This window comes from Peromyscus californicus, unplaced genomic scaffold, assembly GCF_007827085.1.
Source record: "Peromyscus californicus insignis strain IS unplaced genomic scaffold, ASM782708v3 Scaffold_12__1_contigs__length_115047231, whole genome shotgun sequence".
Lineage (NCBI taxonomy): Eukaryota > Metazoa > Chordata > Mammalia > Rodentia > Cricetidae > Peromyscus > Peromyscus californicus.
This window is the reverse complement of record NW_026294413.1, coordinates 94,437,365-94,464,156: the sequence shown is the minus strand read 5'-3', so window position 1 is coordinate 94,464,156 and position 26,792 is coordinate 94,437,365. Positions and strand designations below refer to the sequence as shown.

The following is a 26,792-nucleotide window of genomic DNA, read 5'->3' as shown; positions in this document are numbered from 1 at the left end:
TACAGGCATACTGCATATATAACCTTACAACACAAGCACATAAATACCATGCACCCTTTAACAATACGACATACTTAATCACCCATATCACACAACACACACACACACACACACACACACACACTTCAAGTTCTTTAATATCACATAAATACTCACAAATGGACATATTCCATACCCTATACAAAGCAGCACACATGATTTATTCCACACTCACAGTTGTACACACATAGGATTCTTATATAGCAGATAGCATAAATATATGCCATAAATCTCATAAATACATACTAGACACCACATGCCACATTAAAACTCAGACATGTAGCATATATCATAGAAACACATAATGTGGTACATACACATTATATACCCTTCTACACCACAATACATCACAACACAGAACACCCAACATGCATAGCACATCATATATCAGACATTCTCCTCCCATGCCTATTGAACCACTCCCTCCACAGCCCCCCCACAACCCATATCATATTACATATACCATGCACACACTGCTCACACACATCCATCAGAAGTACACTTAGACATCTCTACCAGACAGACCACAAACACCACCTATACCACACAGATACCATGAATATTCACTTCCCCACATATTAAACCACACGTGTGCCCTTCCCATAATATTCTCCGCAAACTCTCCCATGTAGCAGAGACAAGACATACTACATACATACATATAAACCTTACCACAGAAGTATTACATGAAGATGCTCTACGTACAAAACACACACAGCATACACAGAACATGTACTTTTTACAAACTACTCCAGCTCAGTTTTCTATACTTACATTACACAAAATATCACACTTACACATTCATCCATCATATATACCCACACGCACACCACGTATGTCATAAACATATAACACACACAATCCAAATTTCCTGTCCACCCACATTTCTACATAGAAACACATGTGCACAGATCATACATCACCCTTACACAAGTGTATACATGCTAATTTCCTTTCTCATTATTGCAACAAAATCTCTCATTACAACAGCTTAAGAAAGAAGGGCTTATGTTGAATCCCAGTTCCAGGGTACAGACCGTCATGGAAGTTCAGCATGGCGCAGTTCATATTGGAGCCACTGGGTTGAAAGGGCTTGTGTAGCCCTGCCCTCCTGACCCGATTCCTTCAGCACACATAGCCTCTCTTTGGCCAGCTCCACAGCATGCCTGTGGCTTCCTTCAGTGGATGCTGCATGGTTCCAGTATCTCCAGCATGCTGGGGTCCACTGCAGCATAGGCTTCACTTGGACAGCTTTAAGCAAAGGTCTCTTAGGGTCTCTCCTCTCTAGTGCTCTGAGCCTGCATTGGGTGGCCCAAAGAGCTCTCACAAGACTCCATTACCCGTCAGTCTTGCATCTTGTGTGTCTACAAAGCCAGTATCACATGAGTGACACTGTCAATGACATCAGTTTGGGATGCGACAAAGCTAGAGTGGCATTTATATGTCTTGGTTCCTGAGTCTGAGAAAACACTTTCCTAGAACGGTACTTTTGAACTGGAAATCCCTTCCGAGTTCAGGCTCTTTCTTTTCAAATAAATTTGCATTTTCACAGGATGGACCAGTTTAATAGGTAGGGGTCTTGCCCTCAGGGCACTTTCCTAGTGCCCTTGTTCTGGGCAGGGGGTTTCTCTGTAAAGACACCGAGGATTTGACATAACTACAGATGTTGTCTCGGTACCAGCCTTGTTCACAACCTTAAAATTCACTCCTTTGCTCCAGGCAAATAGCACATTTTTCATATCCCTTTTGCTCCCGTGGCTCTCTCTTGCTGTAGATCTGGTTAGCAGTGAGCAATAACCATGACACTCTGAATGCTATTGTGTTTTGAGATTTCTTCTGTCAAATAGCCCTTTAAGTTTGGATTCAGCCTCAGTGAAGTTCTCAGGACACGAGCACAATACAGCCACATTTCTAGCCAGAATATGATGTCAATGGCCTCTACCCAGGTATTGATAGTCTTTAAAGGCCTCCACTTTCTATGTTTCTCTTGGCATACTGGTCTTCCAAACTTCCACTAGAATGACCCACTAAGCTTTGCTTAGAGCATTCTTGGACTTTTCTGTGCTGATGTTCCAAACTTTTGGACATTTTTCCTGCAAGCTATTTTCAAAGGTTTAAGAACAACACAGTCAGAATTTAGCAACAATATCACTCCTGATACCAGTTTTCTGTATTAGTTACTTTTCTGTTGATGTGACAAATGCAAGCCAAACTAAACTGAAAGGGTTTATTTCAGTTCACAGTTCAAGAGTACAGGCCATCACGTAGAGACGTTCATGGTGGCAGGAACATGAGGCATTTGGTCATATTGCATCCACAGTCCTAAAGAATAGAGAGGTGAATGCCAGTGCTCAGCTCCCTTTCTTCTTTTTATTTATTCAGCTTGGGACCTCAGGCCATGGAATGGTGCTGCCTATACTTAGAGTGGTTTTTCCCACTTCAATGAACCCAGCCGAGAAACTCCCTCACAGTCATGCTAAGAGGTTTGTCTTCTAGGTAATTCTAGATCTTGCCAAGTTGATGATCAATATTATCACATGTACCACACATATCATGGAAGCACGATGCACAGTATGTACACCCCATACAAACCACACTCAGAAACAATACCACAACCATACACACTCATGCAAATGTACACTGTGGTGATATATTGTGTACCCAATACATTGTGTACCCTAATAAACTTATCTGGGGATCAAAGGACAGAGCCAGTCACTAAATTAGACATAGAGGCCAGACAGTGGTGGCACACACACCCTTAGTCCTATCACTTGGGAGGCAGAGATCTGTCTGAATCTCTGTGAGTTCAAGGCCACACTGGGAACAGAGCCAGGCATGATGGCACACACCTTTAATCCCAGCACTTGAGATCTCATGTCTTTGCTTGGGAAGCACACACACGTTTAATCCCAGGAAGTGACTTGACTGTGTGGAGAACGGTATATAAGGCATGAGAAGACAGGAACTAAGTGCAGTTCAACTGGGACTCTCAGGGATGAGGACTCAGAGGCTTTCAGTCTGAGGAGTCATGGAAACAGGATCGGCTGAGGAGTTGTCGAGGTGAGGTTGGCTGTGGCTTGTTCTGTTTCTCTGATCTTTCAGCTTTCACCCCAATATCTGGCTCGGTTTTTTTTTAAGACTGTTTAGCAATTCATTACAGTTACAGTGCACACTCTCTTGAGTTATACCGTTTGCCCAGGTCTGTGACCCTTTAGCTCTTACCTTTTACACACACCTTGGAAGGCTGCACGGATAGTACTTCAGTACAGGACTTGGAAACAAGCTGAGAGAGGGAGATGGAAATGGGCAGGCTAGTGAGTCTTGGGGAAGGCAGACCGGGTCCCCCAGTCTTCCACATCCCACTTACTCACCATGTCAATGATGTCCTGCAGAGCAGGGAACCCGTTGTCGACCCCAAAACTGTTATTTGGGCTGTCTGCAATCTCGATGATCTGTGATGGGAGGAAAGTAACTCCTTTGAACCTCAGAGCCAGGAACCAGAGGCATGAGGCAACAGGTTCCCAGACTTGGGGCAGGGACTGGTGCCCTCAGGCCATGGTGACAGGAAGGTGTCAAACACTCACTGGCTTTCACTGAAAGCCCCAAATTAAGGAGTGGGAAGCTCTCCTGCCCACTCTACATAGGGGGTTGGCATACTCAACCAAGTGAACTACCCTTTTGCAATGGCTAATTCTAGCCCCCAGGACCTTGGGTAGATGAGAATGCCACCTTCTTGGCACTGTAAAGATGTCTCTACAATCTTGCTCTAATAGACTATACGTGGGCACTTGGTCACCTGGTCTGAAGTACCTGCTGTTTGTTATACTCATGTACACCCACAGTGTAAACGATTGCTCCCATTCTCCGAGCTTTGTTGGCCTAAAAGAAAGAAGGTGCTAAAAATAAAGTCCCAGATGCCAGAGGCCAAATGCTGACACTTGTGGACTGGCCTCACCTCTTCCAGGGTCTCCTTGTACGAGTGTATCATCAATGGCCCGTCAGTCAGAGCAATAATCACGCTGTTGACACTGTTGCCTGCAGAAGAAGCCAGAGGTGGGTGGGCTTGGCGGGAAAGACTCTGGGAATGGTCTAGTGGGTGAGGCTGCACACCTAGCACTGTCCACTGCAGTAAAGTTGGTCGTTCCTCACTCCTTGGTCTCACCGAGTGACAAGAAGACTTATTCACTACCTATTCTATCGCTTAGGAACCAGAGGGGTCTGAGACCCTACCAGCAGGCCTGGCCTCTTATCCCCTGGCTATGGAACCTCTGCCCTAAGGGCAGTCTAGTTACTGTGCCACAAGCCCAGCCTCTCCCTGGGCAGAAGGGCCTTCCTAGATGAGGATGGCCAGTGAGTCAGGTGGAGCCTGGGGCCAGCTTCAGGCTCACCATTAGGAACATCTTACTGTGAATAGTAGGCCCAGTGAGCAATGAACGGGGTAAAAAATGCCTTTTAGACATGTAAGAATAGCTTAGTCAGGAACCCCACTACACCCAGGGCTGTGCCTGAGAACCAGAACCTGGTGACATCACTCACTCAAGCTAACTAGACACAGTCCTAGGACCCATGACGCCCACTGGGCAGTATAAAAGCAGAGACCAAGAGCAATGTTCTGTTCTATACATCTGGAGAGATACCACCTTGGTGTGCCCAGTGGCTGGGGAGTTTCTCCCAGGATCCTGACCCTTCAATCAGAGACTTCTGTTAGAGACTATACCAGACCTTCAGCTAAGATACATCACACAGGTGAGGAGTCTTAGGAAGAAAGGCTTAGGACTTAGTGAGGAATTTAGAGTGTGAGCCTTGTGTGATGACCCTCAGCATAATAAAATATAAGTTTTGTTATACTAACTACTTTCTTGCTGGCAACAAGACTCCATGGCAGAAACTCTTAGGCACGGGACAGCATGGCCCCTCATCGAATTTCCCCACAAGGGGAATTCCACAAGGCCTGTAGTCCAGAGGGACACAGGTCTTGGCGGGGCATGGTTGATTCCTGGGCTTAGGAAGCTGGCCAAACAAAACGAGAGGTAGAAGAGAATACTTAGCAGCCAGAGGGAAGCCAAGCCTTGGTTTCCAGCACAGGGTCCTCAGTCTGCTCAGGCCCTGTGTTTTCTTCTTCTTATTTCCCAGCACATCTGTAGGCCAAGGACCAGTGGGAGCAAAGCCTACAGATGACCACATGCAGCTTCTGGTCCTCTTGGAAGCATCCTGAGTGGAGTGCTGTGCTCAGAGGGGTCAGCTGAGCAGAGAGGGGAGCAACAGCTTCAAGAGTCAGACTTGAAGAGATCCAGGATGTGCACATACAGACTCTGTAGGGGGCTCAGCTCTGTGGGGCCTGCCCCACTGAAGATACAAGCAGCTTACCTCCCAAGGTGGCATTTCTGATCTGTTCATTCGCCTGCCAGCAAATTAAGAAAACAAAATGGTGATACAGTGAAATGACCTCAATGGCACTCTACCCTGAGCCTGCACCCAGAGGTGGCTGCAGCTGGGTGTACCTTCATAAATCCTTTCTGCATGTATGAACGTCCTTCAGGCACCAATTTCTGGAGTCTGAAAAGGCCATCATCGATTGTTTCTCTAAAAGAATAAAAAAGAAAGACAGCATGAAGGATATTGCCAGTGGCTAGACATCTCCAAGCTGTCCTCCGGCCTTGTCTACTGAGCACACCACCTGGCTGAAGGAGGGCACGGGACAAGAGGCTCTGTCTCTCCCTTCTGAGCTGGGCCTTTCTTGGACCTCATGAGCACTGAGGCAGGAGGGGGCCGGGAATTCAGTGGGTCCCACAGGAAGGTCTGGATTTCTTTGAGTTCATCTATGTTTTTGGGCACCCAGGCCTTGGAGTTTCAGACAGAGACCTTGCCCGTTAAGTTCTTGGAGAACATTCTGGGATTTAAGCTAGGGGTTCACGGGGGGTATATGCATTCTGAATGGGCAACCCAATGCCATGGTCACCCTCCTCCTGAGTAGTCTATCATTTACTGTGTAGGACTGAAGGGGGCCATGTCACCTTGCTGAGTTACTGACTAGCTCCTGTCACAGAGCCCTGGCCTGATTCCCTTCCCCCCAGTCTGCTAAAGGCAGCAAGTGGCCAGTCTACTTAGATATGAGCCCAACTGTAGACTTCACAAGCTCCCATCAGAGAAGTCCTGAACCTGGGAGGTGGGCCCTGAGGGCTGTCCATCAGACATCTGTGTTGGTTCCTGGACTAGAAGCAACATGGCCGTCAGGTACTGTTAAAACAGAACATACTGAGGCAGGCAGGGCTGGGTCTGAAGGTCATTCTAGGTCAAGAAAAGGGGTATGAGGTTCAGGATAATCTAATGGGACAAGGGTGAGCTGGCCTAGTAAGATGATCCACAGTGGACTCTAAGGTGCCTTCCTATCGGGGAGCAGAGAGGCCGTACCAGGGGCTGAGCTCTGAGAGCCCCATGACTGGCCCAGATACATCCTCCTGGAATATAAGATGATCCTGCTCAACACACCTAATGGGGGCCAAACCAGGGACTCCCAACCCCGGTCCCACCCTCATCCCTCTGCTGGCACACAGCCCAATCCAGTTCTCTCCCCTTTGGCCAGCCTAGCCCGACTCTCTGCCCCGCCCCCAGCCTTCTCCCATCTCAGCACCTACCCCTCTATCTGGTCTATCCTCTGCCTGACCTAGCCCACTATCCGCTTCCTGTTTCTGCCCTCCACCTAGCCCAGGCTCAACTCCTCCACCCAGCCCGGGACAACCGCTTGCCCGCCCAGGCTCTACTTTTGCCTCCCCTATGCCCCGCTGCTTCTCTATACCCCTTGCCAGAATTGCCCTCAGAAACTCTCTCTGCCACTCGAATTTAATCAGATTTTCCCAAAACTAAGTCACTAGGGTATGCTACACCAGGCCTTTCCTGGACCCCTGGGAGCTAGCCTCTTCCTGCCCCGCCTCCCAAATGGACCTCAGGTGCAATGTCCACAGACTCGGAGACTCCTCTTGTCCCTTCCCTGAGGCTGACTGGCCTCCCTAACTTTTTCCCCCAGCTTTTTCTCTAGGACCCAGGACAGAGATTTTCACACCTCTGGACATCCCAATCCTAAATGTCCACACACCTCTTTCTGGTTTTTTAACTTTGTATGGGGTCTCTGGGAGAGCTTCCCGTCTCATTAGTCAGAAGCCCCAACTTCACACCTCTGGGATGCTGGGCACAGTTGGGCCACATCACTTTGCGCCTACCTGTTGCCCATACCTTCCTGTGTCACTCATTATAGGTGACTCACGACCCCATCTTAAGGCTTCCTTACTTATGATCGTAGGGGACCTGGCTGCCCTCCCCACACACCAGTTCTTTCCTCAGGATTTCCCAGTTGTCTCTTTGCTTCACTTGCCCAACTGAAGAGTGACTGTTCACAGCAGGCCACACACGGGCCAGGATTCTGAGGGGACTAACACATATATCTCACCAGCTCCCTGTTACTATGGGTATTAAAGGTACTGACATATATACCTTACCAGCTCCCATATGTTATTAGAGACAGGACCTAGATTAGATTCAGGAGTGGAGAACTTCGAGAAGTATCAGGCCTATAAGTTCTGCTTAAGTACAGGTCCAAGGGTGCTAGCAGACTAGGGCTGGGGGTCAATTTAGGTATATAGGTCCCCTACGGATGGGTGATGCTGGGAGACTCCAGAGGTCTCTACAAGCCCCCAGTTTCCTCAAGATCCAGGTGTTCTGGCCACTGGGCTAGCCTTAGGAGTCAGAGCAACACTTACCTGTCTGAGGTGAGTGGCATGAGAATGTCAGCATCTGTTGAGTAGGTAATGAAGGACATCCGCAGTTTAGAGCTAGGGACGAAGCCAATACACTAGATCAGCAGCCTGTCAGGGACCAGACATGCACAAGTGCCCTCCTCCCACCCCAGCTCTTCTGCACTGGGGACGTTCAGAGGTGAGGTGTTGAGGTAAAATTGGCAAAGGATTCTAAAGCCCATGGAGATATGTAGGTCCAGGGAAGAAAGAGAAAGTCAGGACAACCCCCTGCTCCATCCCATGCTTTGACTCTCTTCTCCTCTTCTTTCCTCAGTCTCTCTCTCTCTCCATCTCCCCTCCCCCTCTCTCTTTTCTCCCCTTGTCTTCTATACTTTCCTCTTTCATATGTACACACTCACATCACCCATTATGAACAGGCAAAGAAGCTCCCACACTCCCCCATAGGGGCATCATCATCCCTGGGCCTGGATATCAAACTCTTTGTATTTCTAGCACCTTTCTTCACCCTCCCTGCCTCCAACTCAAGGACATCACTCTCTGTCTGGGAAACCCTTCACACACACACACACACACACACACACACACACACACACACAGGCCCCCCCTTCCTCTCTCTCTCTATGGTGCACAGTAGGAAATCGGATCCCCTTGGCTTAGCATGATGTCTACCATGGTTTTGTCCTCAAGCTACCTGTGGTCCTCTTCTCCCAGCCTTTCCTGAGTTACCTTGACTCCCTAGTCTAAGGGAACACTCGCTTACTGGGGGTAACTGCTATAGTTTGAGTTGGAAACATCCCTCACAGTTCCATGTTTTCAGCATTTGCTCTCCATCTGGTAAAACTATTTTGGGTAGCTATAGAATCTTGAGGTGGTATCTAGCTGGTCGAAGCAGATCATTAAGTACAGACCATTGACAATTATAGCCTGGTCCCTGTTCCTGCCATTAGCTTTCTTCTTCTTGGTCTACCATAGTGTGAATAACCTCGGCTATGGTCTACCATTGTGTGAATAGCCTTGGCTACATGCTCCTCTTGCCATGCCTGGGAAGGTTAGACTGAAACCCTCTGAACCTCTGAGCTATAGACACCTCTCTTAAGTTGTGTCTGATAAGTCTTGTAGTCACAGTGATGTCACTCTGTGACCCTGTTTATTCTCTGGGCTTGAGGACTCAGTTCACATTTCCAGTTTCTCTAGGACCCTGAAACTTTTATCTGAGGGCTCCTGCCTTTCCTTTGCCTTTCCATGACAAGCTCCCCAATCCACTCCTCTGGCCCTGAGCATCCTATACTAGGTGTAGATTAACACCTACCATGACATCCTTCCTTTCTACTCTGAGGAGTCCAAGAAGGTGGACTCTGTCCCTGTACTACACCTAACCCCCAAGCAGGATCAGCTAGTGCTGCAGATACCCCACTAGACTCTGTCCCCCATGTTAGCACACCATCCTGGATCTATGTGCCATCTATGAAGGAATCTCATGTCCATCAAGTCTAAGAGACATGCTCTTTGTCTCTCAGAGGGCTACTCCCTTGAAGCACAGAGGAGACAAGAGCCAGGAGAAGCCATACTTCTGGAATTTCTTCACCAAATTCTCCGTAAATGAATAAACGTCCTTCCAGTGTTTGGCCACAGAGCCTGACCTGAAGACAGAGGAGACACATGTCAAGGTATGACGTAGGGTAGGGAGGGATAGTTTCAGCCTTCCTAGTCTTCCACTGGGTGCCATGGTGGATCATCATGAGAGTTGACTTTCCTCAGGACCAGTAGTGAACAGAAGGGAGCCAAACAGCCTCATCTACTGAGACTGTGAGGTCCCAAGAAGGGCCTTTAGTGGCTCACCACGGTGCCTGGTTATGTTGGGTGAGGGCTATGTAGTCTCATAATGAGGGAAGATGTCTTGATTGGAAGAACTACCCAGTGTTCTGATGTGTGAGGCTCTCCACCCTGACTCTACTGACTTTTAACTTGCCAGTTCTTAGTCTTGTCCATGAGCAGGTGGAACAGGGCTAGTGGCACCATTGTCATCAGAAGGCTGGACACTAGGAAAAGCCTAGAGGGTGACCCAGGCTTGGCTTATAGTTCCTTCCTCGAACTCTTGGGTTCTTAGGGATGAAAGCTACTCCTCAGGTGAGATCACTCTGTAGGTTGTGGAACATTTGGGGCACAGGTTGGGTCTTGAGGGTTGTAGGTCTTCCAAGCTCTTTGCTTTTTGGTTGGCCACCATGTCACACCAGCTGCAGCTGTCATGTCTTCCTCACCAGGATAGACTGGACCATTGAGCCATTTATAAACCAAATAAAAGCTCTCCATTGTTTTTTGTTTGTCTGCTTTACAATAGTCACACCATCGAGGGGCTGAACCCAGATCTTCCTTCAAGTCTCATGGGTGGTCTATGCATTTAGGTGACTCTGCAGTGTTTAGCAATTACCGGGCAAGCTTTGACTCTGAAAACCCATCCACGACACAAACTTTGCCATGGAGAATTGTCAGACTGATGTATTCTTTCTCACTCTTCCCCACATTAGAGAAATATAAATAAAGTCTGTCAAGTATCCTGTCACAGTGATAAGGGGAGTAACAGATAACCACAGATTCCATACATTCCTCCATATTTCCCAGCATCCACAGCAGAATGAAGGGAAATTCCTGGGCTTTGGCTACAGTGGCCCAGTGCTGGGGGCAGTTATGCATCACAGCGTCCTGAGCATCCTGCAAAGCCTGGCTGTCCTGAGCCAGGATCAGCATTTCTAGCAGGTGCTGCCAAAGAAGGCAGCTGCAGATCTGCTCATTTCTGCCCTGGGGTTGTCATTTCCAATTAGTACAAGAGCCAGGGGCTGTCCCATCAGGACTCTCAGATCCCTGGGCCTATTTTCTCCTGCTCTGTCTCTTCACGGAGAGTAAACAGATGAACAGTGGTTATAAATGTGTATGAAGAAATGAAGCAGGACATGGATCAGCTTCCGACCACAAGAGAACCCAAACAGCTGCATGAGATAAAGGAGTCAGTAAAGGGTATGAGAATGGAATTCAGTGAAGAGATAGAAATGCCGAAGGGGAACCAAAATGAAATGCTGGAAATGAGGGAAACTAACAAGTAAATGAAATGCTCAGTGGAAAGACTCACAAACAGAATGGATTATGAGAGGACAGAATATGAGGGCTTGAGAAAAGCGTAGAGAAACGGGAATATTCAGTTAAGGATAATGATAACATTTAAAAAAGTGAACATGTGCAATCATTGGGACACCATAAAAAGCAAAATCTAGGAACTAGGGGCATAGAAAATAGAGAATAATCTCAGACAAAGGCATAGAAAATATTTCCAAAGGGCTGGACACATGGCTCATTGGGTGAACTGGTGATGTGTAAGTGTGAGGACCTGAGTTAGGAAATTTCATAAGAATTCAGGAAAGTTGATTTTTTTTATTCTATTCTGAACACAGTAGAATAAAGCTAGAAACCAGGCACAGAGAAACTCAAGAAAATACACAGACACATGGAGATTTAACAACACACCATACTAAACAACAATACTCATTCAATACCGGGCCACTGAAGCAATTTAAAAAATCAATCAAAAAGCTCTAGCGATGACTAGAAACAAAATCATAATGTACAATGATACAATAACCTACACGATACAATAAAAACAGCCTTAAGAGGGAAGTTCATAGCTATAAGAGTCTAACTTTGAAAAATCAGACCAATTTCAAATGAATAATAATATACCTTAGGACCTATCAAGCCAACCCCCTAATTAGTAGATGTAAAGAAAGACTTAGGAGTGGGACAGTGATTAATGAATTATAAATAGGAATGAAAAAAATCAATGGGAAAAAAGTTTTGTTTTTTTTTTTTTTTAAAAAACAGATCCAAACTGACAAAATTAGATTAAAAGGGAGACATTACAATGACACCAATGCAATTCAGGAAGATTTTAAGATATATATTTCACTAAATTGGAAAATCTGAAAGAAATGGATGGATCTCTAATGCATATGGCCTACCAAAGTTAAATCAAGATGAGCTAAGTAATTTAACCAAATCTAAAACAAGCAATGAGATTGAAACTGTAATTTAAAAAAAGCCTCCCAACTGAACAAATCTAAGCTTAGATGAATTTACCACAGGATTCTACTAGATCTGTAAAGAATGAACACTAATCTTTTCCAAATCATTCAATACCATAGAAAATGAAGGAATGCTTCCAAATCCTTTATACAAAGCCATTATTACCCTGATAATATAAACCAGAGGACGACAAAACAATAAAAAAGATAAAATTGCAGACCAGTACCCATCAATGACCACAGATATAAAAATTCTCGATACTTGTGAACATGTCAGAAAGATCCGCATCATGATGAAATTGGCTTTATTCCAGAAATGCAGGGATAGTTTGACAAACGAAAATAAATAAAAAGTAATACACCATGTAAGTGGACTCTAGGACAGAAGTCACATGATCATCTCAATACATGCAGAAAAGATCTGACAAAATCCAACATCACCTCATGACAAAAAGCTCTGAAAACACAGAGGTGATACACCAAAATACGACAAAAATAATAATAAACCTACAGCCATCATGCTGGTAAATGGAGGAAAAAAAAAAACAACCAATATTCCCACTAAGATTAAGGACAAGATCTGGGTATCCTCTTTCCACTCCTGTTTGATATAACTGACAGAAACCTTAGCTAAAGCAATCAGACAAGAGGGAGAGAGGGAGGGAGGCATAGAAAAGAGAAAGGCACAGTGCCCTTCTTTTCAGATGGTATGATTCCCTGCACAAAACCCTCCAGGCTCCACTAGAAAACTCTTAAAGCTGCTAAACACTTTCAGCAAAGTGGCAAGATACACAGTGGGTAAAATCCAGCATCCTTCTTAAACACCAATTGCAAACATATGAGAAAGAAATCGAGGAAACAATTGTATTCACAATTGCTTCAAACAAAAGCCTTGAAATACACTTGTCCACATAAGTGCTAGAGCACAACGTAAATATTGAGACATGGAAGAAAGAAATCGAGGAAGATATTGAAGATGGAAAGACATCCTATGCTGGTGGATTAGAAGAATTTAGCATTGTATAAACGGCAGTCATAGAAGAAGTAGTTTATAGATTCAGTGCCATCTCCATTAAAATTTCAATGCCATTTTTTCCATAGAAATAAAAAAAAAATTAAATCCCTGTGGAAGTGTAAAAGACTTGAAAACACTTGTAAAACTACAAAACACTTATAAAAACTGGCAAAAAAGAATAATGCTGGAGATATCAGCATATCTGATTTCAAGTTATACTGTAGAGCCATAATAACAAAGAAAGAAAAAGCAGCATAGTGCTGGCACAGAAACCAGACACATACATCAGCGGAACAGACTAGGGCACCCACAGATAACCCCATGCGTCCGTCTTCAGCCACCCAAGAACTTGACAGAGGCACCAAAAACATACAGTGGAGAAACAGCCTCATTAACAAATGGTGTTGAGGATCTACTCGTAAAAGAATAAAGTAGAACCACGTGTCTTACTTTGCATAGGAATCAACTCCAAATGGGTGTAAGACCTTAATGTCAGACCGGGAGCCCCAAAGCTGCAAGGGGGAAAAGTAGGGAAAACACCACAAGATACAGGGAGCACTTTGAATGAGGCTCCCATTTCTCAGTAAATAAAGCCAACAATCAGCAAGTGGGACCATAGGAAATGAAAATGCTTCTCTATAGCAAAGGGAATAGTTAATCTGATGAAAATGTAACCCACAGAGAACAGGAGAAAATCTTTGCTAGGTAAACATCTGACAGAGGATTCCTATCCAGAACAGACAAGGAGCTAAGTATCTAACCAACACGACAACAAACCACCCAGATAAAAGGGTGGTGGTGGTGGCTGAGGAGTTGAATAGAGAATTCTCAAGAAGAAGGAATTCAAATGACTAGTAGATAAAGTTTTCACCATCTTTAGCCATCAGGGAAGTATCAATTAAAACCACTTGGAGCATCTACCTCTATCCTGTCAGAATGGCAGTCACTAGAAACCAGCAGTAGTAAGGGCTGGTGAGGGGGTAGAGAAAGGGAATCCTTGTTCACTGTTGGTGCAGTATAAACTGGCAGTGCTATGGATGTTAGTATGGACATTTCTCAAGAAAACAACAACAGCAAAAACTAAAGCAAAAACTACTATGCAACCCAGAAATACACGTGTGGGCATATACTCAAAGGACTCTATACCCTACCACAGAGATACTTGCTTATCTTTGTTCATTTTCGCTCAATAGCAGGGAAATGGAACCTGTCCAGATGAAAACATGGCATAAATATATATATATATATATATATATATATATATATATATATATATATATATACACACACACAATGGCGTTTTTCTTCCATCATAAAGAAAAATGAAATTATTGTGACTCCTATGCTACTATTGAACTATATGTCTTGCCTGGCAGGTCAGTATTGTGGCATATAGTGCCCAGCGCTGGATAAATATCCCTAATTTTTTCCCCCTTCAGCAGGCTGAATAGCACCTTATAGGGCTATGAAAGCTATACATGAGAGAGAGAGAGAGAGAGAGAGAGAGAGAGAGAGAGAGAGAGAGAGAGAGAGAGACTTGGTCAGTTCAAGGTTAATTTCTCTGTGTCCTATAACGACAGTATGTGATGTCTTCAGCAATCAGGTGGACAGCCAAGAGACATGGCAATAGCTTGTGTTGTTTTGGGTACCTCTGGGGGTCCCCAAACCAATAACTTATGGAGAGGTATCCATGTCTGGCACTGAGATTTTCATGTAACAACCCCTGCCTTCTGTGAGCAGCATTGCTCACCAATGTGGGGTACCTTGTTCAAACTTCTTTTAAGGTATGTGAGTTCTAGCTTCTAATTTTTATGCATGTGCATTTACGTGGGAGTGTGTGTATATCCTAAGAAATGAGAAAGAGGCCCATGAGAAGGGAAAAGGCGGCTTTAGGGCTAAGGGAGGAGGGTAGCAGGAGGGTAGGAGAGCCCGTGTACCCATGTAATGTGGAAGCAGAGGGACGTGGAAGGGAAGAGAATCACTGAGGGTAGAAAGGGGGCAGGGTAGGGGGTTGGGGAGAGGAGTCGGTAAGGGTAGGAACAACTGAAGGGACACTAGCCCACTCTAGCATGTGGCCCTGGCAGGCCTTGCCCTTCTCCCCATTCCCTCTGCCTGCTAAAAACTGTTAGATGACATTCCTAAAGCTAGCCACCAAGGTCTATTCCCTTATTCGGTCACTTCCTCCTCCTGAGGCTGATTAGCAAGGTTCAGCTATCAAAGTCTTGAAGTCCAGCAATCAAAAGTCCCCTCTAGGTCCCCTAATTAACATACCCAATTAAAGTTAAACACCTCATCCTAACTCAGGGTTTCCCCCTTTACCTTTATAAACTGCCATTTGCCTATGGGCCATGTCTGTCTCTTCTCTATCCAGGGGCGGTCCTTTGTGCCCCCACCTCCCTCTCCCCCAGGACAAATACCCCCTTCTCCCTCATCTTCTATCTCCTGTCTTTGTTTCTTAGTCCCTGCCCTTTGTCCCTCTCGGGGGAAAAAAAAATCTCCTTTATACTAAGAACTTGGTCTTGTGGTGTCTTTATTCTATATGGAAAAAAAGAAAAAGCCTTAAAGAAATGTGATACTCTGAAATCTGATTAGAAAGTAAAAAAAAAAAAAAATTAAAAACTTGAAGGGTGGACCAGAGGTGGGCTATCTCCCTAAGAGTTACTGGTCAGGGAGGCCCCCCAAAGCAACACAGGCACTTGCCACCGCTCTTAGCTGCCCATAAGAACTAGATGCTAAGACCCTATTGCCAAAGACACCATACACTCCAGAAGAGGGACACGGAGAAATCCAGCAGGAACTGCCCTGGAAGTTACCTCCCTTGCTGGCTAGCCCCCACCTTGCCGGGAGGTCTACGCAGGCTATGGGAGAAATTGTCAGCTCACTCAGCTGTAGAACCTGTATGCCACACTACCGGCCAAGCAAGCCTTGTGCCCATTAATGCAATTGAAGCAGGTCTGTTATGGATGAGCAGTTGCCTTCTGGTTGCGTTTGAGTCCCACGCCACAAAAGGGACTTCCTATCTGTCATGAAAAACCTAGTCAAAAGCCTGGGGCAGAGGAGATCATGGACTTCAGTGGGGAAGCTGCTGTTCTTTTGCTAAATGGATACAATGTGCCCATTAAACTTCCTTCTAAATAACTGTTATCAGAATGCCTGCAGATTACTGCCACCACCAATGCTTTTGTCTGTTTGTTTTTATCAATGAGCAGCAATTGCAGAAGCTCATAACTGATTAAAGAGTAATGACTGCTTCCAAGTCGAATGAGTCAAACACTCAGACAAAATGAAACATTTATATCACATCCTCTAAGGTCAAGGGAATATCACCCAAGATTGGGTTAAAAAAAAAAGTAAAAGCTGGCATGACATGGCTGTTGAACGCTTGAACTCACAGCAGCTAGGATTGCCTGCCCAAGATCTCCACAAGACCAGGGTCATCAATACTGTTATGGGACCAACCCTCCCACCCCCCGAGGGTTTATTTGTGGTTAATGGCTGCTTGGAGAGGGAGAGAGTTTCTCCAGTGGTGTAACCACAGCTTGGGTGCCCATGCTCCTGCAAACGACCTAATGAAACTCACTGGGTCATTAACAAACAAACAAACACCAAAGTAGAAGGGAGATAGTAGAGTAGGGGGTTAGTGGGGAGGGGGGGGAAACGGCAATGAAGTGGTAAAAATACATTTCGTACATGTATGGAAATAAAGGAGAAAAATACAGACAAGCCAGATGGCTCAACTCCGGAGATCACAGTGGAAACGTGATTTCCCATCTTATAAAAATCAAGAGCACATGGCAAATTTCTGTAAGCGGAAGAATCGGATACTTAGATGGGACACCACCAGAGAACCCCGAGCCTCTCTCTGGGTCTCAGATCCAGTCTCCAGTCCCTCCCTTGACAGCCAGGAGGTGTCTAAAGACCAGTTCAGCTTACCTACCACACAGAAAAAACAGACTCTCCCTAGGATAGGAACTGTCCATGACTCTTGCGTTGGAGAAAGAAGCTGAACCCTTAGGGCAGTCAAACCAAGGTTATTCCGAGCAGCAAGGCTCGAGAGTGCCCACAGCGGCAGTGGCAATCTCTGAGGTCCCTCTGTGGGTACCGTTCACATGGTAGAAAAGGTGCCTCCCAGTAGCCCTTGGGTCTGAGGGATATGGTGACCAGATCAGGGTCAAGATGCTGGGGACAGAGCCATCTAGAAGGCCTGTGCTGGCCTCCCTGTATTCAGGAAGTCCATGATAGCAGCCTACATCCTGGGGTCTGGCCACAATGATCTTGCCTGTCCTGAAGAGTCAGACCTACCACTGATGCCCAAGGGCTCTCTAGGGACAGTGCAGGAGGGAAACTCACTTGTCCAGGACGAAGTAGAGGTCGAAAATACCCTGACAGTCCTCTTCCGCTCGACCCTGGCGCAAGTTTTGCCTCATGTGTTGGATCTGGCGTTGGTTGTAAGTTCTGAAGTCCTTGCCCAGGTGGGGGAATAGTTTCCAGCCAGGGCCATGGTATCGGAGGCTCCTAGCTTTAACGTCGTGAGGAGGCAGCAGGAGCAGGAGCAGAAAGAGTGTGGAGCAAGGCATGCGGGGCTTGTGAATCCCTATGGTCTTCTGTCCCTGGGACCTTGCTAACTCTTGGGACGCTGTGGAAGGTCACATGTAGGCTGAAGGACAGCCACTCCCGGCCTCTTTCCCCACCACCTCTGCCTGAACCCAGGGCTTGAGGACCACCGCCGTGTCCTGCCGTCAATGGTGGCACTCCACCTGGCACACTCAGAGCACGGGGACTGGGGAAGCTGCTGGGGGGGTACCCTTCCCCCAACTACCTGCACAGCCCTTCCCCCACCTTGGGACAAAACCCCCTGGGGTTGTGATGGACAGGAAGGTTGACATGGTGACTTTGTGACCTGCCCCTCTGCTCAACACCTTTATGCTGAAGTGTCAAGTGGCAGTCATAGGCCCTTGGCAGGAGGCTCAGATGAGGCCTCCTTGTCTCCAATCCCAGCCCCTCCCAGGGCATCCTTAGGGGGACACCTCAAGGAACCCAGGTGTTTTGTTAATTGAAAAGATGGCCGAGCTCACCAGTTACTGTGGGTGAAGAGATCAAGACACCAAGGGTCAAGTGTGTAGGAAGTGGGAGGCCAATTGTGGGACCCGGAATCAACAGTCAGTGTCTGGTTTCAAACAGAGATGGAGACTGTGTGCTACTGCCAGGGTCCCCTGTGAGTGGAATAGTTCACCCATCCACTGCCACGTTACAAGCTGCCCAACTGATGGCCTAACAGAACCATTTTATTGTGATCTCAGGTGAAGTGGGTCAGACCCACAGGAAAGGTGGAGTGGGAGGCCCTGGGGAAAAGGAACCTAGGGAGTCCCGAGCACTAGGAGAGACTGGAGTTGTCTGGAAGCTTCCTCGTCCTCTGTGGCACCGGGGCTGAGGAGCTCCAGAGTGGGACTCCATTGGGATTGTCACGAAGCTCTAGCTTGTGGTCTCTCCCTGTGACTCGGGCCTCTTCACAGCATCCGTGGGCATGACTTTCTTCATGGAGGCCCAGAGCTTGAGAGGACAGTGTCTGCAGTGAGTAGTTTGAGATGTGGAGCCCTTTATGACATCACTTCACCAGGCATGGGGTCATTGACGCTGTCTTCCAGTCAGAGCCTCACCGGTCTGTCAAGGTTCGGAGAGAAGTGTGGGTGGGCTCGCCCTGCGCTTCACCCTTCTGCACAGAATACCTGGAGTGCTAGAGGGGGCATGGTGGGGAGAGATGGTGCCAATGCCAGACAACTGCATTCAAAAGGGATTCCGAACCACCCACAGTGTGAGGGAAACCATGTTTAGAAATTCCATGGTCACTTTTCTTTTTGTGGCTGTATGCTCATAAAAGTCATTAAAAATGGAAACCTTCCCTCTAATTAATTCTAAAATAAATCTCAATATATACAGCATAAAGTTTACAAGGGATAGCACTCAGTCTGTGGAAATCTTGTTTCCTTCTGCTGTTGTCTTTAGTGACTATCTCAAATAAGTAACGTGTTGAAATTGATCAGATTTAGGATACTTTATCACGTTAGAGTTCTCGTCACATCTTCCAGGACAATTCTTATGTCATAGTTTATAGTTTTTCCCATTGAATAGGTATCTCTTAGATTGCGACTTTAATCTGCCTTTTATTCATTCCTAAGTGGGCTGGCCATCTGTTCACGTGCCCTGGGCATTTGTTTCCTCCTCTGAAGAGGCTGTGTGTATGTGTTCTTTCTCTATCCAGGGTGTTTATCCTGTCATATTGACTCACTTACATTGTGTATTCTGAACACCAGGCCTTTATCAGATGTGGCAAGATCTTCTTCCAGTGTGTGGCTTGTTTTTTTACTTAATTTTGAAAAAATAATGCACACTTTCTTAGTTTTGATATGGATTATTTTGAGTTGAATGAAAGGCCCTGGTCTCCAAGGTAACAATACTATATCCTAATGGAAATCTTAAATTACTGGAGGGCACATCCTTCAAGGGACGACCTCCATCTCTTCCATTCTTCCTGGCTCATGAGATATGCCAGCCCCACCAGATGTTGACAGGAAGCACTATTTTTTTTAAAAGTCCCGAAGATATAAACTCCAAAGATCTTGGAGTTTTCAGAACTGTGAGCCAAAACGTGGGCGGAGAAGATGCTGATGAAACCCCTCTCCCAGCTGAGAGCTATTGATAGCTGTGGTTGCTCCGGGAAGGAATACTTTCTTGATGGATGCTGCTACACTTGAGTGTTGGACCTACATCCACTCACACCTGTGGTTCCAATTAGACTGTGGTTTATAAAGAAAAAAATCATAGTTACAGTTTGAAATGTTTATATTTAGTTTTAGAAATCTAATATTTGAAAAATGCGATTTAAATGGTTACTACTATATAAGTATATAATATTGTTATATAGATTATTTTTTGTAACAGAACAAATATGTTCTAAAATATAAACCCATCTTTTAAAAAAGTTAATTGCTCCAGGCATTTTGTTACAGCATCACAAAGCTAACTAACACACAGATTGTCACTTTCCACCCTTTCCTGCTCCCAAGGAGTTGTGTTCCTGAACACCTTTAGATTCTCTGGTGTCGTGGAAATTGTCCTAACCTGGTACAGGCTGCCATTCTATGAGTGTGGAATAGGGGCTCTCAGAAAGGCAAAGAGGCAACAGGAAGCTTCAGCAAATACCCAGGAGAGTTTCTAGGCCTTGAGAAGACACAGCTCTGGTGGGTGTTGGACTGAGTCCATCAATGAGGCTCTTCAGCTGTAGGCTGGAGGGGCATGGCTGCTTAGTTGGGCCAAGTTCAGAGATTTGTGGACTGTGCCCTATGCTGACACTGGGGTATGCCCCGTCCAGAACCCAGAAGGTGTGGGGAGCAAGATCCATCTCAGTTCTCCCCTCAGCTGTCTGCTTCTCTGTCCTTCCTTCTTCCTTCACTTGTCATGGAAGATGTGACGAGAACTCTAATGTGATAAAGCACAGGTGAATTCTCACTTCAATTTCTTTACTTCCAAGTTGACGTTCTGGGCCTTGTTTCCATTCACAAATGACGCCATCCTTGGTGAATGCTCTATTCTTCTCAGCTAGGGTGTGGGCTGGGCACTAGGGTAAGAATTATATACCACTCACAGATCTTTCTCTAACAGATATTTCCAAACATCTGGAATGTAACATGTTTTGTGCCCATCATGGGATAAATGCACAAATGATCAAATTATAAGTCTCTGGGGTTTCAGGGTGAGAGGTTTTTAGAGAGATGTTTCTGATTGGCTCTTCCCCTTACATTTGGCTTTCTAGGGCACCCACAGCACACCAGGACCACGGCCCTTGCCTTAGAAGACAGAATGCCCACACCCATCTTCTAGGCTGGTGTGCCGCCCTAAGGTGGGAGACTCAGAGAGGAACGAGGTTCAGGGACCAGCATGAGAAGAAGATAACGGGAGGCCAGAGCTGTGCGCTTGACATCTTTGGGTGTGAGTGGAAGTAAAAATGACAGCAAACTCAATACTTGGGAATGTCACTGACATATGCATGTTAGGAGACACATTTTTACTGCTTGGTGAGACACGGAGCATTTTAAATTTGTAACTGTGGGAGTTGAAGTTAATGTTCATGTGTTCATTAGGTAGTAGGGCCAATGTGAAAGTATTTTATGTTAATAGCAGATTTTCTTAGCCACATTCCAAGTGAAGATGTCTAGAAAAGCAAATCTGGTAAATTTGGGGGGAAAGCAGAAATAAGATATTGAGGCCTTTTATTTTTTGTAGAGTTCAGCCTTGTCAGAGAGACATGGCTTCATTTTTTAATGTATCTGATATGTATTTTATTATATATGCCAGTATGCTAAACCACAAGATACCAAAGTTGTTTAATTTACCATTTCAAACTGATTTTGAAGTTTATTATGTTCTTAATGATAAATCAGTCGGTTGAGGCTCTCATCTGAAGCTCCACAGGAAACTCGGCATTAGGTTACACAGAAATGAACAGAAACTCAGTTTTATGGAGGGAGTTACAGTGTGTTTAGTGAAGTAATTTGCCATGTCATATCAAAGAATACCGGGCAATTCCTGTGTGTGTGTGTATGTGGGGCTTCAGCATGAGAGGCTGTAGCAAAAATTTCTGAAGCTGTTTTATGTATAAAATTAACATTTAATAGCAAAATTATAATTTTATATTATGTTCCCATAATCCTAATACTATGGATGAGAGAGGGAACACAAAGGATTTGAGACCAGCCCTAGCTACAAAGTGAGACCCTATCTCAAAATAAAAAATAACCCACCCCAAATTAATGTTATCAATTTTTGCAATAATTTAAAATTTTAAGCAAAATATTTTATTTAAAATGACATATAAAATGGGAGGAAGGAAACGAAGGAATAAAAACATTACCTCTAATAGTAGACCAAGGAGAGCATACTTTTTAGCACTCCTAAATAAGCCATGATGCGTTCAGCTTAACTTGAACAGGATGGGGAAAGACTCTCTCGTGGGATGGGGAGACTGTCACCATTACACACGATCTTTCTTTAGGAAGTATCCATTCCCCCCTGGAGCCCAGACCATGTGTAAAGGACACAATAGACACACTGATTGTGTAGGATGTGACTGATGACTTTTCTAATTATTGATTTGTGGGTCCTGCAATTCAAGTGTCTAGTTAGCTAGACTTATGACTCTTGTCTAGTGAAAAATGACAGAATGTTTGAAGCAAATGGTGAAATTGCTTTCCTAAGCATTAAAGAGCAACCAGGTACCCAGGTCTGCCATCAGGGAGATGTCTCCCGAGAGTGTCTCTGGTGCACCAAGCATGCTCTCTACTGGAGATTCAGGTAGTGTTCAGTCATGGGGTCTCTTCCATCCTGGTCTAGGATAAGAATGGCCTCTGTCTACTTTGGTTTGGTGATGCTCCAAAGTGAGTCTTTCTGATAATATCCTGCTTATCCCAAAGACCCGGGGGTTGAGGTGGGATGAATAGTGGAACAAAAGGCAGTCTCCCTGCAAGTCAGGTAACTGAGGGCTGTACCCCATCTTCCTTTTTTTCTAGGCTGGGAGCTTCGTTTTCATTAGGGTAGGTTAGGCAGAACTAGAAAAGACTGAGAGTGACAAGGGGGACTTGGTAATGTGTGCCCTTTCCCTTGCTGTCTCTGACACTGATCATCATAGACAGCCTGCTGGGGGTCTCTGTGGATGGCCAGAGTGCAGAGAACTCTCTGTCCAGAGTCCTATGGCTCCTGAGCAATGCTTTCTCCTTCCGTCAGGGCTGCATCTCTAGTTCACGGTGGCTGCAGCACCAAGGCTCCCACTGCATTCAAAAGCTGGCCTTTGGCTTTCCGTGGGAACTAGCACTCTGGACCAAAGCACGTGCTGGGCGGGCTCCCAGATTCTCTAGTAGGGCAGGCTATGTATGATATTCACACAGAGAGCCCAGAGCTGGCCTCAGAGAAGTGCAGACTGAGACTTAGTCAGGACAGCCACGGAGAAATGACCAGGTAGAGACTGCCACAAACACCCTGCTTCCAGGGGAATTAAACTAAGTCTCTTGCACACCTACACCTTTCTTGGTATCATAAGTACCATAAATATTTATTCTCTGAGTTTCCAGAGATTGGTTGTCCCAATGCCCTTTGTAAGCTTGCAGGTGGCTGCTCTGGATATGTCTACATGTCACCTTAGGTGACGTGCTCAGGGTAAATATAGACTCTAGGGATATCTGTGTCCCTTCTCTCTGGACCCCACCCCATGGGACTGCACCTGGGTCCCTGCCACCTGCCATTTAGGCTCCACATCCCGTTATCCCATACACCTTTTCCTGTCTGACAGTGTGGTATGAGCACTCTGGCCTTTGTTAAAATCTCTGTATATACATGACTTGAAACTTCTTTGCAAAACAGAACCTATATAAAGAACAAAACGAATGGTTAACTAGGGGGCTAGAAAGTTAATGCACTTCAGTTAGTGCTTGGCGTGCAGGTACGGGGACCTGAGTTTGGGGTCCCCAGCATCTTCATGAAGAGATCGGTGCAGTGGTACACACCTGTAGCCCCAGGTGTGCCTCGGCAACCATTAAACTTACTCGGGACCAGTCAGCATGAATTTGGGATTGCTCTTCAGAGAGAGCTTGACCTAAGAACCTGTGTGTCGGTGATGAAGTGGTAGGACTCATCCATGCCTAGCCACATGGCCCCAGGAAGTTTTGTACTTCTGGATGCAACAGAAACACATCTGAGATTTATCTTTGGATGACAAACTTCCTAATAAGCGACAAACTCCAACTCTTTAAAAATTAAAATCCAAGAACAGATATCTGGGTCCAATTTAGCAGCAAAATCCTCTCCATTTTGGCTCTGTGGTGTCTGAGAGGTCTGCTACTTGGGAGGGAGAGACAGTGGGGCTCCTGGAGGGAGGGAGCAAAGGAAGTGGCTGGGGACAACCGTCGGGGAGATGATGGCACTAAGAACAGGAGGCCAGGGGCAAGCACTCCTGGCCTGGGGGCAAGCTGGCCATGGAGGTGCAGGAAACGTGAGAGCAGAGGGTCTTCGGGAGGTCCAGGTTGGTGCACTGGCCCTGCAGGGGAAGAAGAGAGAGGAGGGCACAAAAGTGTCATTGACACGAGCCCAGAAGGTGGCAGTGCCAGCTCGGGGTGGGGTCAGCACCAGCGTCACCACAGAGTGGGCCTGGGTGACTCTTTTCCTCCCCCCTGGGAACTGCCCTCCAAGTTCCACTCTCCTTCTGGATTCGGGGCTAGAGGCAGAAGTCGGCCTGGTGTGGGGGCCTGAACGATTTGTCACCCCAATTCTTGGAACCAGTGGCTCTTGCTCCTTACCTGGCAGAAGGGACTCTGTGGCCCACTTAAGAATTTGGGATGGGAAGACATGTTGGGGACATGGGTGGGAGACCCTGTAGGTCCCAAGGGTCTACGTGAGAGGAGCATTGGGAGACAATGTTGGGAACTCCCCTGTGAGGACACAGGCAGTGGGGGTCTGGAAGGCTCTGCTCTGACCACTTTGCAGGCAGAGGAGGGGCTACATGCCAAAGAAGACTGAGGCTTCCGTTATAGAAACCGACCTGATTTCTGTTCCAGACCCCTAGGTACAGAATCTCAGGACAGGTACAGAGGTTGAGGGCTGCACGGATGCTGGGCAGGAACTGGGGTGAAGTGCGGGGTTAAGCCATAGCTGAGGGCTTTTATTATCTGGTAAGCATATCAGAGATGACAATCCAGCACTGTCAATCATGCCGGTCAGCCAGTCCTCCTGGACCAGTGCTCAACCATGGACTGCATAAGTATCATGTCCAGAAGTCATGAGCATCTTCAGGTTAAGGACAAGGCTCTGCGTGCCCATGTTCTCAGGCACAAATCCAACCAGAGGGAACCCAGCACAGGGAAAACAAACAAACAAACAAACAAACAAACAAACAAACTAACAAACAATTTCCCCAAACCAAAATCCCGCAAAAGGCCTTTTAGAAGTAACCCTGGGTCCCACTCACCTGGTCACTAGACTGAGACCAAGTCAGTGGCAATTGGTGGCAGCTTAGGGGATTGAAGTTGCACATGGTCACATTGCCCTGAAAAGCACATGCAATCATGAGGAAGAAGGTCACAGACTCTGCCCCAGAAGGCACAAGGATCGATGCCTCATATGATTCTGTCCCAAGGGAACCGTGAAGAAATCCCCAGCATGCTCCTTGAGGAGTCTACAACTTTGAATGCCTGGGATGCTCTCTGTGGGACACAGTTTCAGAATCTGGGACAAAGCAGTGTTTATGTGGGAAGAGAAGCCAGCAGCTGGCTTTGGAGATGCTTAGAGGCTTGACGGATGTGTGCTTGCAAGTCCAGGCCTTTAGGGGAGTCACAATGGGGACACAGACCTGGAGAGAGGCACTGAGAATGGGAGGGCCTGCACCTGGGGCCACACATGTCCTGTTCAGAAGCAGGTGCCCTGGACCAGCACAGAGAAGAGGAAGGCAGAGAGTCCAGAAGATCCTGGCTCTAATGGTCAGGGAGCCTATGGCCTAGGTTCTACAGATCAGGTGCTGAAAGCCCTGAGTGGGTGGGGCCAGGTCCTTCAGGCTAGGTCACGTAGCTGTCAGAGGCATCCCCCACACCTCTGGAAGATGTGGATTGACCTCTCTGTAGCCACTCACAGTCACGGGAGAGGAGGCAGGGCTGGCTCTTGCCTGGCCTGGACAACTATGGAGAACCCAGGGTTCTCAAAATGAAGTGATAGGTCCCTCACAGAGGAAGAAGAGAGGGGAAGAGAACAAAGCCCAGTGTGAACTGGGGCTCTTCCTTGCTGAAAGCTGACCTCATGGGTCCTCTCTGGTCCAGGGCCCAGGACTGCTTCTCTGCTGCTTTCTCCCTCCCCATGATGGACCTAGACCTTCTGGCGAAAGAAGGGGACCTCAGGCTGAGTGGCTGCTTTCCAGGGCTGACTCCATCCAAAGAGTGTGCAATGCCTTTGTAGGGTCTCTGTCAGCAGGAGGCAGAAACATTTGGGCCAGCTCCTTTCCTCCTTGTGCATGAAGAGGCCCCGGGCCCAGGGCCGCTGGCTTTTCGCCAGTGTTCACAGTGGGCAGAGGTTTTTGCAGGGCTGGTCCTTTCTGTTTTGTGTTGTCTCTGACTTCATGAGCTTCACGGTTACTCAGCGTGTCTTGACTTTACCCACATTCTAAGGGCAGCATCAGAGACACTGTTGGGTTGGAACAATGAGGACCAGGGACTGGCCAGTTAGAGCACTCAGTGGCTACTGTCCTAATGCCTAGGTAGTGCCAAAGGGAGACTCAAGTATCTAGAGAGTTCAGGTGGGGGTGGGGGAGTCCTGTGCGCTGCCCATCCAGCTGTGGGGGGCAGGCATTGGATGTGGTCTCAAACAAATCAATCCAGGCCTGCTCCACCGAGCTGTATTCTCTCCCACACCCAGGCCTCTGCTGTCAGACTTAGGTGTGCCTGTGTCCCTGAAGCCAGGCTGGAGTCACAGCCCCCGTGGGGTCCTCTCACCTCTGTGCCTCTGCTCACACACACGTTGCAGCAGGTGCAGCAGCAGACGATGACGATAGGGGGCGAGTTCACTGGTGGTGCAGGCGCCGGGGGAGACACTGGAGGAGAGGGTCGTTTCTTCTTTCTGGGCTAGTCAAGAGGAGGAGAACCTGTCCGAGCTTTGTCTGCGGCTTCTGGACAGGGGCACTGTGTGCCCTGTGCAGCACCCGGCGCTGTGGGGCCCCTCAACTGTTGTTTTAGGGTGAATGGGAGGATGCACCGTATATCTTGGGGAGGTTCTCCAAAGTCACTAAAGGTGAATCCATGCTCCTTGAAGTTTTCATATTCAGGGTTTCACAAAATGCCAATAGCCTACTTCTCTGCCCTTGGTTCTCTTAGGGTTACCCTTGCTGGC

General features: G+C 46.8%; 1 protein-coding gene and 1 long non-coding RNA gene across 2 annotated transcripts in view; both read right to left on the bottom strand.

Moving 5' to 3' along the window:
* The window catches only part of Antxrl (ANTXR like), a 30,514-nt gene extending 13,059 nt beyond the window's left edge, over positions 1 to 17,455 (bottom strand). The window contains exons 1-9 of the mRNA XM_052732356.1: positions 17,229 to 17,455; positions 9,362 to 9,433; positions 7,797 to 7,868; positions 5,544 to 5,625; positions 5,403 to 5,443; positions 3,998 to 4,070; positions 3,853 to 3,921; positions 3,414 to 3,494; positions 3,265 to 3,325 (exon numbers count right to left, since the gene is read on the bottom strand). Coding sequence (XP_052588316.1) covers positions 3,265 to 3,325; positions 3,414 to 3,494; positions 3,853 to 3,921; positions 3,998 to 4,070; positions 5,403 to 5,443; positions 5,544 to 5,625; positions 7,797 to 7,868; positions 9,362 to 9,433; positions 17,229 to 17,455 — 778 coding nt within the window. The remainder of the gene's footprint in view (positions 1 to 3,264; positions 3,326 to 3,413; positions 3,495 to 3,852; positions 3,922 to 3,997; positions 4,071 to 5,402; positions 5,444 to 5,543; positions 5,626 to 7,796; positions 7,869 to 9,361; positions 9,434 to 17,228) is intronic.
* A 5,754-nt stretch (positions 17,456 to 23,209) lies between these two features.
* Positions 23,210 to 26,504, bottom strand: LOC128108044 (uncharacterized). The gene is made up of 3 exons (XR_008217285.1): positions 26,399 to 26,504; positions 24,889 to 24,966; positions 23,210 to 23,961 (listed from the first exon to the last, which is right to left on the bottom strand). It is a non-coding gene; the product is annotated as an uncharacterized LOC128108044 (long non-coding RNA).
* Between the last annotated feature and the right edge of the window lie 288 nt (positions 26,505 to 26,792).